Raw genomic sequence first — 15,923 nt, 5'->3', positions numbered from 1 at the left:
GATAGCTGAGGGTGAGGACCCCAGACCTGAAGTTACAGGTGCAGCACCCAGGAAGATGCTGTGATGTGGTTCTGTCTTTTTCAAAAGGATTAGATCCTTAGCTTGGCAAACTCACCACACACTAAGACTCTATTGCTAAAAGGGAATGTGGTAGAGTTGCCAAACTTCATGTTTAACGAGAACTAAAAGATATTTTAGTTTGGTTTCCTTAGAAAAAAGAACAGTTTGTTTTCTAAATCCTAAAAGAATTCCAATTCTAAAAGCAACATGTCTCGGGGGGGTGGTATAATTGGGGATTGTACATTTTCTTCTTTATTCTTTTCTGTACCTTCTGGAAAAAAAAAGATTTCAATAATGCCATCTTTTCTATTTTTTAAAATTTAAAAAAATAATAAAGTTATCTTTAAAAGTAAAGCAAAGGCCGGGCACAGTGGCTTACACCTGTAATCCCAGCACTTTGGGAGGCTGAGGTGGGCAGATCACTTGAACCCAGGAGTTCAAGACCAGCCTGGGCACCATAGCAAGACCTTGTTTCTACTAAAAATAAAAAAAAAATAGCCAGGGGTGGTGGCATGTGCCTGTAATCCCAGTTCCTTGGCAGGCTGAGGCAGGAGAATTGTTTGAACCCAGGAGACGGAGGTTGCAGTGAGTCAAGATCACACCTCTGCACTCTAGGCTGGGTGACACAGCAAGACCCTGTCTCCAAAAAATAAAATGCAAGTTAAAATAAAGAAAAATATAGTCCATGGGCCAGGCGCAGTGGCTCACACCTGTAATCCCAGCACTTTGGGAGGCCAGGGCAGGAGGGTCATGAAGTCAGGAGTTCGAGACCAGCCTCACCAATATGGTGAAACCCCGTCTCTACTAAAAATACAAAAATTGGCCAGGTATGGTGGTGCATGCTTGTAATCCCAGCTACTCGGGAGACTGAGGCAGAAGAATCATTTGAACCCGGGAGGCAGAGGTTGTAGTGAGCCAAGATCGCGCCATTGCACTCCAGCCTGGGCAACAAGAGTGAAACTCCGTCTCAAAAAAAAAAAAAAAAAAAAAAAAAAAAAAGCAAGCAAGCAAGAAAATATGAGAAATACAGAGAAGGGGAAGAGGAGGTTTAAAAAAATGAAGGAATTCCCAGACTCCAAACTCTCTGAGTAATGAATGAACTCTTCCGATTTTTGGTGCATTCAGGGTCTCTCTCACTTTGGGTGGAGTGCAATGGGGCGATCATAGCTCACTGCAGCCTCAACCTCCTGGGTTCAAGAGATCCTCCCACCTCAGCCTCCAGAGAAGGTGGGACCACAGGTACACACCACCACATCCAGCTCATTTTGTTTATTTATTTATTATTTTGTAGAGATGGGCTCTCCCTCTATTACCCAGGCTGATCTTGAACTCCGGGGCTCAAGCGATCCTCCCACCTCAGCCTCCCAAAGTGCTGGGCTCACAGGTGTGAGCCACTTTGACCAGATGGCATTCTTTCTACTGAATTGTCCTTGACCCGGCTGAGATGTTTCCGGTCAAACCGCATGAGGCTGTGCACGTGTTTACTAAGCCTTTTTTTTTTTTTCCCGATGAATTGTCTGCTTTTGAAAGGTCAGTTACTTGGCGTTGGAGTCTTTTTGCTTTCATCCAGGCTCTGCTTTCTACCAAGCAGTTCTTGACTAAATTGTCTGCTTCTGGCTATTTTCAACTACTTTTGTTTTGACCAAATGGTCTGATGTTTTCGGCTCAGTTGTCTTTCCTTTTTGACCCAAATATCTATCAGCTTTAGCTATATTGGTGTTTTTTGTTTTGTTTGTTGTTGTTGTTGTTGCTATTGTTGCGTTTTGTTGGAGATGGAGCCTCACTCTGTTGCCCAGGCTGCAGTGCAATGGTGTGATCTCAGCTCACTGCAACCTCCACTTCCCGGGCTCAAATGATTCTCCGGCCTCAGTCTCCCGAGTAGCTGGGATTACAGGCACACGCCACCATGCCTGGCTAATTTTTGTATTTTTAGTAGAGACGGGGTTTCGTTATGTTGGCCAGGCTGGTCTTGAACTCCTGACCTCAAGTGATCTACCTGCCTCGGCCTCCCAAAGTGCTGGGATTACAGGTGTGAGACGCCGTGCCCGGCCTGTCTTTGGTTTTGACCATACTATTCGTTTGTGTCAAGTTGGTTGTTACCGAGCTTGCTCTGTCTGCCAAACATTCATTTTGGAGAAATTGAGTTTGTTATTTATTTAAATCTGTTTATTTTGTAGAGACAGGGTCTCATACTGTTTCCTAGGCTGAAATGCAGTGGCACAACCATGGCTCACTGCAGCCTTGACCTCTTGGGCTCAAGCAATCCTCCTGCCTCAGCCTTCTGAATAGCTAGGACTATAGGAGCGTATCACCACAACTGGCTTTTTTTTTTTTTAGAGATGGGGTCTCACTCTGTTGCTCAGGCTGATTTCAAACTTCAGGCGGGGATCAAGCGACCCTCAGACCTCAGCCTCCAGAAGTGTTCGGATTACAGGCGTGAGCCCGTGTGGCTGGCCTGAATTGATTTTTTTCTGAGACGAAGTTTTGCTTTTGTTGCCCAGGCTGGAGTGCAGTGGCGCAATCTCTGCTCACTGCAAGCTCCGCCTCCCAGGTTCAAGCAATTCTGCTGTCTCAGCCTTCCCAGTAGCTGGGATTGCAGGCACGCACCACCACACCCGGCTAATTTTGTATTTCTGGTAGAGATGAGGTTTATCCATGTTGGTCAGGCTGGTCTTGAACTCCTGACCTCAGGTGATCCACCTGCCTCGGCCTCCCAAAGTGCTGGGAGCCACTATGCCAAGCCTCTAGATTGATTTTTAACCAATTTGTTTTTGATAAATTGTGGTGGACCAAAGGGTTTGTCAACAGTTTCGCTGGTCCTGGAGTTAGGTTTGTCCACCAAGATATGAGAAAGAAGTGAAGAACTCCCCAGTTGGTGGAGGAGAGAGAAGGAGGCAGATTTATCCTTAGAAGAGAGGACTGGCCAGGCTCGGTGGCTCACACCTGTAATCCCAGCTCTTTGGGAGGCTGAGGTGGGTGGATCATGAGGTCAGGAGTTTGAGACCAGCCTGACCAACATGGTGAAACCCATCTCTACTAAAAATACAAAAATTAGCCAGGCATGGTGGTGAGTGCCTGTAGTCCCAGCTACTTGGGAGGCTGAGGCAGGAGAATCGCTTGAACCTGGGAGATAGAGGTTGCAGTGAGCTGTGATCGCACCGCTGTGCTCCAGCCTGGGCAACAGAGTAAGACTCTGTCTCAAAAAAGAAGAAGAATCTAACGCCTGATGATCTGTCAGTGTCCCCCGTCACCCCTAGATGGGACTGTTTAGATGCAGGAAAACCAGCTCAGGGCTCCCACTGCTTCTACGTGATGGTGAGTTGTATCATTATTTCATTATATACTGTAATGTAATAATAATAGAAATAAAGTGCAATAAGCTTGAATCATCCAGAAATCATCCCCCCTACCCCCTAGTCCATGGAAAAATTGTCTTCCATGAAACTGGTCCCTGGTGTCAAAAAGGTTGTGGACTGTTGTTAGGTAGAAAGATGGACATTTAATTTAGGGAGGGGGTGGCCTGCCTTCTTCCCTGCGAGAGCAAATGAAGGTGGGAGGTGACGTGTGAGTGTGGTTGGAGCCTGGGGAGATGCTGAGGTCCCTGACCCGCCCCTCTGTTGGAGACCCTCTCCTTGCCCACCCACTACCCTCTGAGTGACACTGGGCCCATTTCCAGGTGGAGAAGGAAGGTAGGAAGACCAAAAGGCAGAGGGGTTGAAGGAGAGGAGGCAAGGTTATACAGGGGGAATGGCAAAAGGGGGTCACAGTGCCCGGCTGGAGACAGGCAGGTGTTTGGTCTAAATGTCCACCCCTTCAGGCTGAATCCCCCCACCCCAATAATGTTGCCCACTCCCCAGCAGAGAGCAGGTGTCCCAAGACAGGCACTAATGAAGAGGGTGCAGGAGAGCTTGGCAGGGGTCTTGCCAAGCCCTCTGGCCCCCACGTGCTGGTCACGGGCACCCTGGTTCCCTGTGTGGTAGTGCAGAGGGGCCTTGGGATCACCAAGGTGCCCACCTTCCCATGGGCCTCCCAGAACATCATTCAGGCTGAGTACTTACTGTGCTGCTCACCCCAGCCAAAATAATTCCAGTTGCCTACAAAGAAAAGGGGCAGACATAATAAAAGGGAGCAGACAGAGGGGTGGGTGTAGGGAGGGGGGCTCCCCTGTCGTCTTCCTCACTCTCCCCATCTCCTCCCTGCACCCCAAGATGGGAGCCCTCTTGTCCTGAGTACCTTCCGTGAGTATCATTTTTGTTGCTGACACTTGCTCTGTCTGTGCTCTCCACCTTGGGAGGAAGGGGTATATCCCTGTTTGTTATTGTTGTTGTTGTTGTTGTTTTTAATTTTCTTTTCTTCTTTCTTTCTTTTTTTTTTTTTTTTGAGACAGGGTCTCGCTGTGTCATCCAACCTGGAGTGCAGTGGTGCAGTCATGGCTCACTGCAGCCTTGAATTCCCAAACTCAAGCAATCCTCCCACCTCAGCCTCCCGAATAGCTGGGGTTGCAGGCACGCACCACCGTGTTCAGCTAACGCTTTGCTTTTTTGGTGGTTTTTCTTTGTGTTTTTTTGTGTAGAGATGGAGTCTTGCTATGTTCCTTAGGTTGGTCTCAAACTCCTGGTCTCAAGTGAGGCCAAGTAGTGGGATTACAGGCATGAGCCACTGTGCCTGGCTCAGTTTTCAGCGAGAGGAAAGGAGCAGTCAGGAAGTAACAAAGTGGGTATTTGGGCCTAATGTTTTCTAACTATAAAGTCTGGGGTTAGCAGCCTCCACCCTTTTCCTCTCCCTGCTTTTGAATAAGGAAAGATACACTAAAGTGGAAAACCTAAGCTTTGAGACACGCTTGTTGGGTGGATTTTATCATTCTGTTCATTTTATAGGTGAAACAATGGGTCTCAGAGAGACAGAGTGAGCAGCCCAAAGTCACACAGCCTCTGAGTATCAGAGCCAGGGCAAGAACCAACTTTGCCTATCATGTGAAGTACCTGGCACTTCAGAAAAATGTCCTGGACCAGAAACCTGGCTCTTCTGGCCACTGGCTGCTTTCTCTGGGAAATGGGGGTGACAAAACACTCCCAGTATTTACTTGTGGATAAATACTGAGTGGTGGTCTCCATTCCCCAAATTGAACCTTCCCCTGGCTCCAGTCCATCCACCCAGGGGCCCGCTGCCATTGCCTTCCTGCCTCCACTATGCCTGGCCCCACCCCACTGCAACCTCTCAGTGACCCCATTCACTGGGGAGGGCGTTTGTAATTCCTTCCAGGCAGGGATGGCCCCTCCCTGGCCAGGGAGACCAAGGGACTTTCTCAATGTCACACCCCAAGTCAGTGTAGAAACAGGGTCTCCCCAGCTGCAGTCCCTAAGCCCCTCCCACCTCTAGGTCAATTACCACTCTCCTGGACACGTGATAGGGGAAATGCAGATGCAGGAAAGACGGCGAGAGGGGAGAAAAGGAAGACGAAAAAGGAAATGAAAAAAGAGCCGAGCGTGGTGATTACACCTGTAATCCCAGCACTTTGGGAGGCTGAGGCGGGTGGATCACATGAGGTAAAAAAATTTTAGACTATCCGACCAACATGGCAAAACCCTGTCTCTACTAAAAATACAAAAATTAGCTGGGCGTGGTGGTACGCGCCTGTAATACCAGCTACTCAAGAGGCTGAGACACGGGAATCGCTCAAACCCAAGAGGCGGAGGCTGCAGTGAGCCAAGATCCTACCATTGCAGTCCAGTCTGGGTGACAAAGCGAGATTCTATCTCCAAAAAAAAAAAAAAAAAAAGGAAAGAAAGAAAAGAAAGTAAATGGGAGGCTGAAGAGTGGAGTGGGGTTTTGGTGTCAGCAGGTGGGAGCTGTGCCCTGAGGCTGTATGGTTTGCTACTTCCTCTCCACCGCAGAGCAATGGGGAGGCATTTTAAGGAGGGAGACAGCTGTTCCATCCATGAAAAGACCCGGTCTGGATGCATCTGAGTGTCCACAGGGCCCAGGGAGATAAAAAATCTTGACTGCTGCAGCCTTGTTGGAAATAGGAAGGGGACGTTTTGATCATCATAATTAACAGACAGGATGCGGTGGAAAGGGAAGCAAAGTTGGAGTCCCTGAGACCTGGGTTCAAATCCTGGCTCTGCCACTTGCCGAGTGTGTGGGTATGGGTAACATCTCCTCTTGGGCCTCAGTTTCTCCATCTAAGAAAATGGGTGAATGAAACAGCCTTTGTCTGTTGGGGGTGCACCCGTTGTACGTGTGCTGGCACATCTTCCATCTGTGTCTGTCTGCAACGTCTGAGTGTGGGCTGCTTGGGGTTTGTGCTGGCCCCATGACTAGTTTGTTGAATGAGTTCTATGTCCTCATCCAGGATCTGATGAATGGAAGTGAAGCATCTACACAGTGTTTTTCATGTCTCTAGATGTCCCAGATCCTTCCAGCAGCCCTCAGAGTGTGGGTCTGTCAGATGTGCTGTTTCAAAGAGAAGGTCCCTAAATGTTGGAGGGACACTGGCCTGCTCAGGACCATGGGGCAAGGTGGGACTCAAGCCCAAGTCTCAGAGCTAGCTAGCTTTCTCTCTTTCTTCTTTCTTTTCTTTTCTTTCTTTCTCTTTTCCTTCCTTCCTTCCTCCCTTTTCTGTTCTTTTCTATTCTTTTCTTTTTTGAGTCAGAGTCTTGCTCTGTCGCTCAGGCTGGAGTGCAATGGTGTGATTTCGGCTCACCACAGACTCTACCTTCTGGGTTCAAGCATTTCTCCTGCCTCAGCCTTCTAAATAGCTGGGATTACAGGCACCCACCACCATGTCTGGTTTTTTTTTTTTTGTTGTTGTTGTTTGTTTTTTGTTTTTTTTTTGTTTTGTTTTGTTTTGTTTTTTGGGTTTTTTTGTATTTTTAGTAGAGATGGGGTTTTGCCAAGTTGGTCAGGCTGGTCTTGAACTCCTGACCTTGGCCTCCCAAAGTGCTGGGATTACAGGGATGAGCCACCACGCCCAGCCTCAGAACTCTAATTTCTAATACACTGTAAGTGGACACTGCACTCTCAGGACTTTGTATCTCTGGAGGGGAGGAGTCTTTAGACAGGACAGTCATGGGGTTGGGGAGGGATGAGGGTTTCAGCTGATGCCCAAGAAGAATCAAGAGGTACTTACAACACTGGTTGCTGGGGACAGGCAAAGGCTTTTCTTGCTCATCTTGGAACGAATACTGAAGGGGTGGGGGAAGGAGAAAGGGCTTGTCTCAGAGGGACTGAAGGCCAGGGGACCAGGATAGTCCTCTGTTCTGTCCCATTCTCACTTCCCTCTACCTCCCAAATTCTCTCCCTATGAGAAGGATATGGGGAGTAAGAGAGCACACACACACACACACACACACACACACACACACACACACACGAGAGAAAGACAGAGACAGAGAGAAACTGAGGAACAGATAGGAAAAAGACTAGGGGCGGGGCATGGTGGCTCACACCTGTAATCCCAGCACGTTGGGAGGCCGAGGCGGGAAGATCACCTGAGGTCAGGAGTTTAGGACTAGCCTGGCCAACATGGTGAAACCCCATCTCTACTAAAAATACAACAATTAATCTGGCCGTGGTGACACATGCCTGTAATCCCAGCTACTTGGGAGGCTGAGGTACGATAGTCGCTTGATGCCGGGAGGCGGAGGGTGCTGTGAGCCGAGATCGCGTCATTGCATTCCAGCCTCCAGCTTAGACGACAGAGCAAGACTCCATCTCAAAAAAACAAAGAAAGAAATTGTTCTACCAAAAGGACACATACACACGCATGTTCATGGCAGCGCTATTCACAATAGCAAAGATACAGAATCAACTTAGGTGCCCATCAATGGTGGATTGGATTTTTTTTTTTTTTTTTTTTTTTTTGAGATGGAGTTTCACTCTTGTTACCCAGGCTGGAGTGCAATGGTGTGATCTTGGCTCACTGCAACCTCCGTCTCCCAGGTTCAAGCAATTCTCCTGCCTCAGCCTCCCGAGTAGCTGGGACTACAGGTGCCCGCCACCATGCCTGGCTAATTTTTCTATTTTGTTGTTGTTGTTTTTTGAGATGGAGTCTTGCTCTGTTGCCAGGCGCCAGGCTGGAGTACAGTGGCACAATCTCGGCTCACTGCAACCTCCGCCTCCCAGGTTCAAGCAATTCTCCTGCCTCAGCCTCCCGAGTAGCTGGGACTACAGGTGTGCACCACCATGCCCAGCTAATTTTTGTATTTTTTAGTAAAGACAGGCTTTTACCATGTTGGCCAGGATGGTCTTGATCTCTGGACCTCATGAGCCGCCCACCTCAGCCCCTCAGAGCGCTGGGGTTATAGGTGCCCACCACCAGGCCTGGCTGTTTTTTCTATTTTTAATAGAAACGGTTTCACCATGTTGATCAGGCTGGTCTTGAACTCCTGACCTTAGGTGTTCCTCCCACCTCGGCCTCCCAGAGTGCTGGGATTACAGGCATGAGCCGCCATGCCTGGCCTGGATTTTTTTTTTTTTTTTTTTAAATGTGGTACCTATCACCATGGAGAACTACACAGCCATGAAAAAGAATTAAATCATGCCCTTTGCAGGAACATGGATGGGGCTGGAGGCCATTATCCTAAGCGAATCCATCCAAAAACAGAAAACCAAATCCCAAGTGTTCTTGCTTATAGGCGCCAGCTAAACATTGGCTGCTCGTGGACATGGAGATGCAAACAGTAGACACTGGGGACTCCAGAAGGGAGGAAGGAGGGAGCGGGACAAAGGGGAGTGAACTACCTGTTGGGGGCAGGGCGCAGTGGCTCACGCCTGTCATCCCAGCACTCCGGGAGGCTGAGGTAGGTGGATCACCTGAGGTCAGGAGTTCGAAACCAGCCCGCCCGACATGGAGAAACCCCATCTCTACTAAAAATACAAAAATTAGCTGGGTGTGGTGGCCCATGCTTGTAATCCCCGCTACTCAGGAGGCTGAGGCAGGAGGATCATTTGAACCTGGTAGGTGGAGGTTGCAGTGAGCCGAGATCACGCCACTGCACTTCAGCCTGGGCTAATATGAGCTGGAGGCCATTATCCTAAGCGATATCCTCTGTCTTAAAAACAAACTTACCTGTTGGGTACTGTGTTCACTATTTGAGTAACACCATGGAAGTCCAAACCTCAGCATCATGCAATATATCTGTGTAACAAACCTGCACGTGTACCCCTTGAATGTAAAATAAAAGTTTTTATTTTATTATTATTATTTTGAGACGGAGCCTTGCTCTGTTGCCCAGGCTGGAGTGCAGTGGCACGATCTCGGCTCACCGCAACCTCTGCCTCCCAGATTCAAGTGATTCTCCCACCTCAGCCTCCTGAATAGCTGGGCTTACAGGTGCCTACCACCACACCTGACTAATTTTTGTATTTTTAGTAGAGACGGGGTTTCACCATGTTGGCCAGGCTGGTCTCGAACACCTGACCTCAAATGCTCTCCCTGCCTTGGCCTTCCAATGTGCTGGGATTACAGACCTGAGCCCCTGTACCCGGCTAATTTTTTATTTTTTATTTTACTTTTAGTAGAGACAGGGTTTCACCATGTTGGCCAGGCTGGTCTCGAACTCCTGACCTCAGGTGATCTGCCTGTCTCAGCCTTCTAAAGTGTTGGGATTCCAGGTGTGAGCCCCAGGCCCAGCCTCTGCGTGTTTCTTAACCCCAACATTGTCTCGAGACTGGACCACGTGAGTCATGGATGCAGTCAAGTTACAAAGAATTAGAAACAGATATTCAGGGAAAGACAAGCTCAGAGAGAAACAGCATCGGTAAGTGGAAGATGTGGGGAGACAGAGACAGATACAAGGCAGAAAACAGCCCTTCCCACCCCAACACTCACTTCATCCTGGTCCCGCATGGCATTGAGCTGCTCCAGCTTCTTGGCCCAGTAGCGGGCCTCTTCTTCCGGAATGTCTGCAAGCAGAGCCCCGTCTGTGAGCCTGGAAGCCCCTCCCTGCCCTTCAGCCTCCATCCTCCAGGCATCCTGAGCTCCAGCCAAGCCCTGGCTTCTGGGGTCTTTGGCAAACCCTCAGAAGTGGGGGTGGGCTGATCTGTGGTCCCAGGAGGGTAGATGGAGATGAAAGGGAGGTACCGTGGTGCCTCTGCCTCCCCCTCCCCAGAGATGGATGGAGAACGGTTGGAGGATGAGAGGAGATGATTCCTAGCATTTACAAGGGTGGGGAAGCCATTGTTTTTATTATTTATCTATTTAATTTTTTTTTTTGAGATGGAGTCTTGCTCTGTTGCCCAGGCTGGAGTGCAGTGGGGCAATCTCAGCTCACTGCAACCTCCGCCTCCCAGGTTCAAGTGATTTTCCTGCCTCAGCCTCCGAGTAGCTGGGATTACAGGTGCCCGCCGCCATACCTGGCTAATTTTTGGTATTTTTAGTAGAGATGGAGTTTCATCATGTTGGCCAAGCTGGTCTTGAACTCCTGACATCAGGTAATCCTTCTGCCTCGGCCTCCCAAAGTGCTGGGATTACAGGCTTGAACCACCATGCCCAGCCCATTGTTTTTATTTTTTTTTTAGAGTCAGGGTCTCAGTCTGTCACTCAGGCTGGAGTGGCGTAATGACAGCTTACTGCAGCCTCATACTTCTGGGCTCAAGCAATCCTCCCGCCTCAGCCTCCTGAATAGCTGGGACTATGGGAACCTGCCACCATGGCTGGTGAATCTTTAACTGTTTCATAGAGATGGGATGGCACTAGATCATCTGGGCTGGTCTCAAACTCCTGGCCTCCAGTGATCCTCCCACCTCGTCCTCCCAAAGTGCTGGGATTACAGGCATGAGACACTGAGCCTGGCCAGCCATTGGTTCTTAGAAGAATGAGGTGGAGAGACCCAAGGTCTTTCCAGGAAAGGATGGGGGACTGTCCGTTCTCAGCCTCTGTCCACATCTCTCTCTGTCTCTCTGTCTCTGTCTGTCTCTCCTCCTATCCCCAGCCCACTCTTGCAGCCTCAGGCATAACCGAGGAATAGCCAGGATGGCCCAGCCCTGAGCCCCCTGGGTTGTGAAGCGTTTGCAGCTCAAATTACGGGGCCTGGGTCACGGTCCGCACATGGCAGGTTCACAGCAATTGTGGGAAGTAGAAAAGCTTCCTTTTTAAAGTTTCCTTTCTTAAAGAATAAATCATAAGTGTGCTAATAACTTTGTTAAGCCCTATCCTGTGTAGCTGTTAGACATGCTTATAGGTATATCCTTGTACTTTAACCAAGATATCTGTGCTGGACGCGCTCACGGGCAGGTTCCAGTTCTCTATTGCTTTTAGAAAAGTTTTAAGTTGGCCGGGCGCGGTGGCTCAAGCCTGTAATCCCAGCACTTTGGGAGGCCGAGGCGGGTGGATCACGAGGTCAAGAGATCGAGACCATTCTGGTCAGCATGGTGAAACCCCGTCTCTACTGAAAATACAAAAAATTAGCTGGGCATGGTGGCGCGTGCCTGTAATCCCAGCTACTCAGGAGGCTGAGGCAGGAGAATTGCCTGAACCCAGGAGGCAGAGGTTGCGGTGAGCCGAGATCGCGCCATTGCACTCCAGCCTGGGTAACAAGAGCAAAACTCCGTCTCAAAAAAGAAAAAAAGAAAAGTTTTAAGTCATTAGCCAATCAGGTTTTAGTTTACATTGTGAGGTCTGGCTCCAGCCAATGAACATCAGACACAGCAGTAAGGACCACCCCGAATAGGTGAGGAATAAATTAGTGTGTTTTCCTTTGTTCACTGCGCTCGTGTGGCAAGATGGCTAGCGAGGGTACCCTTCCTGCAGTCCAGGAAGTAAAAATTGTGTTGCTGAAAGATCCTTTGTCTCAGTGCTGATTTTTCTTTCCGGCACCAAGCGTCTATTTCCAACAACCCTGTTCTCTGAAACCCAACAAACTCTCTCTCCTCTGGAGCGAAGGACCCTCATTCTCAGCCCGGAGGGTCAGCTGGACCTCCCCAGGCCTGTTCACTCTCCTGGAATAGCTGAGTGAGTCCAGAAGTGGGGCCGGGGCTGGGTTGAAGGTCACGTGCCCCGGTACTCACCTAAAGGCAGCTCAAAGCGCGTGTCCAGGAGGATGCGGTGGAAAGTGGGGTCCTTGGTGCCGCAGATCTCGCTGTCTGCCATGATGACCTGAGAGTCCAGCGTCAGCCACTCTCCGGGGCCCTCCTGGGGTGGGGAAGCAGGTGTGTGGTCAGGTGTCTGCTGCATGCTGGGCCCCGGGGCCCCTACTCTCACATGAAACATCCCCCCACCCCTACCCCGAAACAAAAGTCATGTCTCATGTCTCTCTCTCTCTTTCCTCCTTTCCTCCCTCCCACCTTCCTTCCTTCCTTTTTTTTTTTTTTTTTTTTTTTTTTTTTTGAGACAGAGTCTTGCTTTGTTGCCAGGCGCCAGGCTGGAGTGCAGTGGTGTGATCTCGGCTCACTGCAACCTCCGCCTCCCGGGTTCAAGCTGTTCTCCTGCCTCAGTCTCCCGAGTAGCTGGGACTACAGGCGCGCACCACCACGCCCAGCTAATTTTTGTATTTTTTAGTAGAGAGGGGGTTTCGCCATGTTGGCCAGGATGGTTTTGATCTCTTGACCTTGTGATCCGCCCGCCTCGGCCTCCCAAAGCTTGCTTTCTTTCTCTTTTTTTTTTCTTTCTTTTTCTTCCTTTTCTTTCTCTTTCCCTCCTTCCCTCCTGTCCTTTCTCTCTTCTTTCTTCTTTTTCTTTCTCCTTCCTTCCTTCCTCTCCTTCCTTCCCTCCCTCCCTCCCTCTCTCTCACCCTTCCCTTCCCCTCCCCTCTCCTCCCTTCCCCTCTTTTTCCCCCGCCTCTCTTTTTCTCACTCTTTATTTTTAGAGCTGGGGTCTCCCTATGTTGCCCAGGCTCATCTTGAGCTCCTGGCCTCGAGTGATCCTCATGCCTCAGCTTCCAGTAGCTGGGACTACAGGCACATGCCACTGTGCCTGGCTGTATTCCCATGTTACACATGAAAAAAACAGATTCCGAGAGGGAAAGGTCTCAGTCCAGAGCCACATGGTGAGTCAGGGGAACCCAGAGCAAGGGACCTAGAGGGGGAGCCCCTTGGGGTCATGTAGGGACAGCCCCAGCCTGCCATGGTAATTCCCAACCCCTGATAAGGGGTTATGGGACTCTGACTTCAGATAAAAGCCCTGGGGCCTGCCGTCACCCAGGGAGAACGTCCCCCAGGAGAGCGAGTCCATTTCCCCTGGTTCAGAAATGTCAGCCTTTGAGCAAGTGGGGTCCACCCTGAATCTCAGTCTCTTCATTATTCAAATGGGAATGATCTTTAGTGGAATCTACTTTCTGCCACCCCAGGTGACCAGGATTCCCTCACACTTGAAGGGCCGCTGAGGAAATTTTGGGTCTCCCTCAAGGCTTCCTTTTATATATTTTAATTTAATTTTTTTGATACAGGGTCTCACTCTATCACCCAGGCTGGAGTGCAGTGGCATGATCTCAGCTCACTGCAAACTCCGCCTCCCAGGCTCAAGTGATTCTCCTACCTCAGCCTCCTGAGTTGCTGGGATTACAGGTGCACACCACCACGCCTGGCTAATCTTTTGTATTTTTTAGTAGAGACGGAGTTTCACCATGTTGACTAGGCTGGTCTTGACTTTTGACCTCAGGTGATCCACCTGCCTCAGCCTCCCAGAGTGCTGGGATTACAGGCATGAGCCACCACACCCAGCCAGGGCTTCCTTTTAGACTCACTTGCCTGGAATGTTGCAACCATTTCGTCCCTCTCCATTCATTCATTCATTCAAAAGCAGACACTCACTGGCCAGGTGCGGTGGCTCATACCTATAATTCCAGCACTTTGGGAGGCCAAGGTGGGCAGATCACTTGAGATCAGGAGTTAAAGACCAGCCTTGCCAGCATGATGAAACCCCATCTCTACTAAAAATGCAAAGATTAGCTGGGTATGGTGGCGGATGCCTGTAATCCCAGTTACTCAGGAGGCTGAGGCAGGAAAATCACTTGAGCCAGGTAGGCAGAGGCTGCAGTGAGCCGAGATGATGCCACTGCACTCCAGCCTGGGTGACAAAGCAAGACTCCATTTCAAAAAAAGAAAGAAATGACATAACAAAATGAACAAAGAAAAAATAGTCCCCAGTCCCTCCTGTATACCTGGTTTATACTGGATGATGCCAGGGTCTCCCAAGAGGCCCCAGTCATCATCACCATCTCCCCCGAGGAGCCCACAGCCCTGGGAAACAGAGCTGGACACAGGCACCCCCAGCCCCATGAGGTCATAGCTAGCCCAGGGCTAAAGGATCCAGATGGAAGTCAGAGAGGGATTCCTGGAGGAGGACACATGGGAATTTAGAGGGTGATGGAAAGGAGGACACTTGAAACTCAGGGAACAGACTATGCAAAGGTTCAGAGGCTGGAATCTGGGAGGGGTGGAAGTTGGAGTGTGGGGGGAGACAAGGCTAGTAGGCGGGTGCCATCTAAAGGGAAATAGACAGGGGAGGATGGATCAGAGCTCCAGGTAGTAAAACCCTCCTGGGGTCAGCATGGAGGGGTTGAGACTTAAGGTCAGGAGGCCAGCGGTTGGGCTGTGGGGACAGACGAATAGACACGACCACAGCTTGGTGCAGTGGCTCATGCCTGTAATACCAGCAGTTTGGGAGGCCGAGGTAGGTGGATCACTTGAGCCCAGGAGTTCAAGACCAGCCTGGGCAACATGGCAAAACCCCGTCTCTATTTAAAAAAAAAAAAATGGGGGGATATGGTGGCATGCACCTGCAGTCCCAGCTACTCAGGAGACTGAGATGGGAGGATCACTTGAGCTTGGGAAGTCGAGGCTGCAGTGGGCCATGATTGTGCCACTGCACTCCAGTCAGGGCAAAAGAATAAGAGCCTGTCTCAAAAAATAAATAAATACAAAATAGACACCACTACTACCTGCTGACCGTGAGGCATGGACTGAGGGGCCAGGGTTCTTACCCAGCACCTTCTTCTGAGCTGCTGTAACCTTCCTGCTGCTGCCCATCTGGGACACAAAATGCCAATTGCCTACATTATCCCTTTTCTCTTTCCGTAGTAATATATTTTTAGCTGTGCCTAGGGTTGCACAGCCTAGGACTACATTTCCCAGCCTAGAACTACATTTCCCAGAATCCCTTGCAGTTAGGTGTTGGCCACATGTCTAAATTCTGGCCAATGAGATGTATCTGAACTCCCTGCCCCTTACCACCTTTTCCTGGTTGGAATGAAGATGCAATGGTGAGCCTGAAGCAGCCATTTGGGGCCACAAGGTCAAAGCCACATGGAGAGAGAGGCAGAGCAAGATGGAAGTTGTATTAGGCCCTGGTGACTTTGGAAGGTTCATGGCAGACCCAGGTGTCTACATTGATGTTGTCAGGCTCAGGCCACCTGCCACTCACCTCATTGGACTGGCGGATGGTCCGCAGTGGGATCCACACTGTGCCCACCATTGTGTCCCAGATGAGACCCTTGTTCCACACCTCCACCGTCAGTCCCAAATCCAGACGGTTAATCTCGCTGTGGAAAAAGGACGGGGGCATCGAGGGAGAAAATGGGGGTTCAGAGAGGTTAGTTCATTCATCTGAGAACACACAGCATGCCACAATTCAAACCCAGGCCTGGGAGTGTCCTGGCTGATATGATAACGTGGTGGTTCTCGTTTTATAGAGGGGAAACTGAGGCCAGTGAGGGAAGTTAAGAGCTCGAGGTATCACAGAAGGACCAGGATCGAAAGCCGGGAAGGGCGGCGTGGAGACAGATGTGACACACTGCCTGCAGCTTCGTCTTTCTGGGCCTTCCTTAAGCCCTCCAACCCTGACCATGCTGGCCAAGTGGGGAAGAGGATCGAATACCTGCACAGCTCCTTCCACCCCCAGGATAAGAACATTTGGGGACCTCTGT

The 15,923-nt window shown here is 49.9% G+C and overlaps 1 protein-coding gene across 1 annotated transcript in view; it reads right to left on the bottom strand.

The window, feature by feature from the left end:
* Window positions 1-15,923, bottom strand: part of UNC13A (unc-13 homolog A) — a 90,637-nt gene that overhangs the window by 58,818 nt on the left and 15,896 nt on the right. The window contains exons 4-8 of the mRNA XM_039466980.2: window positions 15,422-15,539; window positions 12,070-12,193; window positions 9,893-9,966; window positions 7,190-7,244; window positions 4,119-4,154 (exon numbers count right to left, since the gene is read on the bottom strand). Coding sequence (XP_039322914.1) covers window positions 4,119-4,154; window positions 7,190-7,244; window positions 9,893-9,966; window positions 12,070-12,193; window positions 15,422-15,539 — 407 coding nt within the window. The remainder of the gene's footprint in view (window positions 1-4,118; window positions 4,155-7,189; window positions 7,245-9,892; window positions 9,967-12,069; window positions 12,194-15,421; window positions 15,540-15,923) is intronic.

The sequence above is a fragment of the Saimiri boliviensis genome, chromosome 14, assembly GCF_048565385.1.
Source record: "Saimiri boliviensis isolate mSaiBol1 chromosome 14, mSaiBol1.pri, whole genome shotgun sequence".
NCBI classification, from domain to species: Eukaryota; Metazoa; Chordata; class Mammalia; order Primates; family Cebidae; genus Saimiri; species Saimiri boliviensis.
The sequence above is the reverse complement of the archived record's forward strand: the minus strand, read 5'-3'. Positions and strand labels throughout refer to the sequence as shown.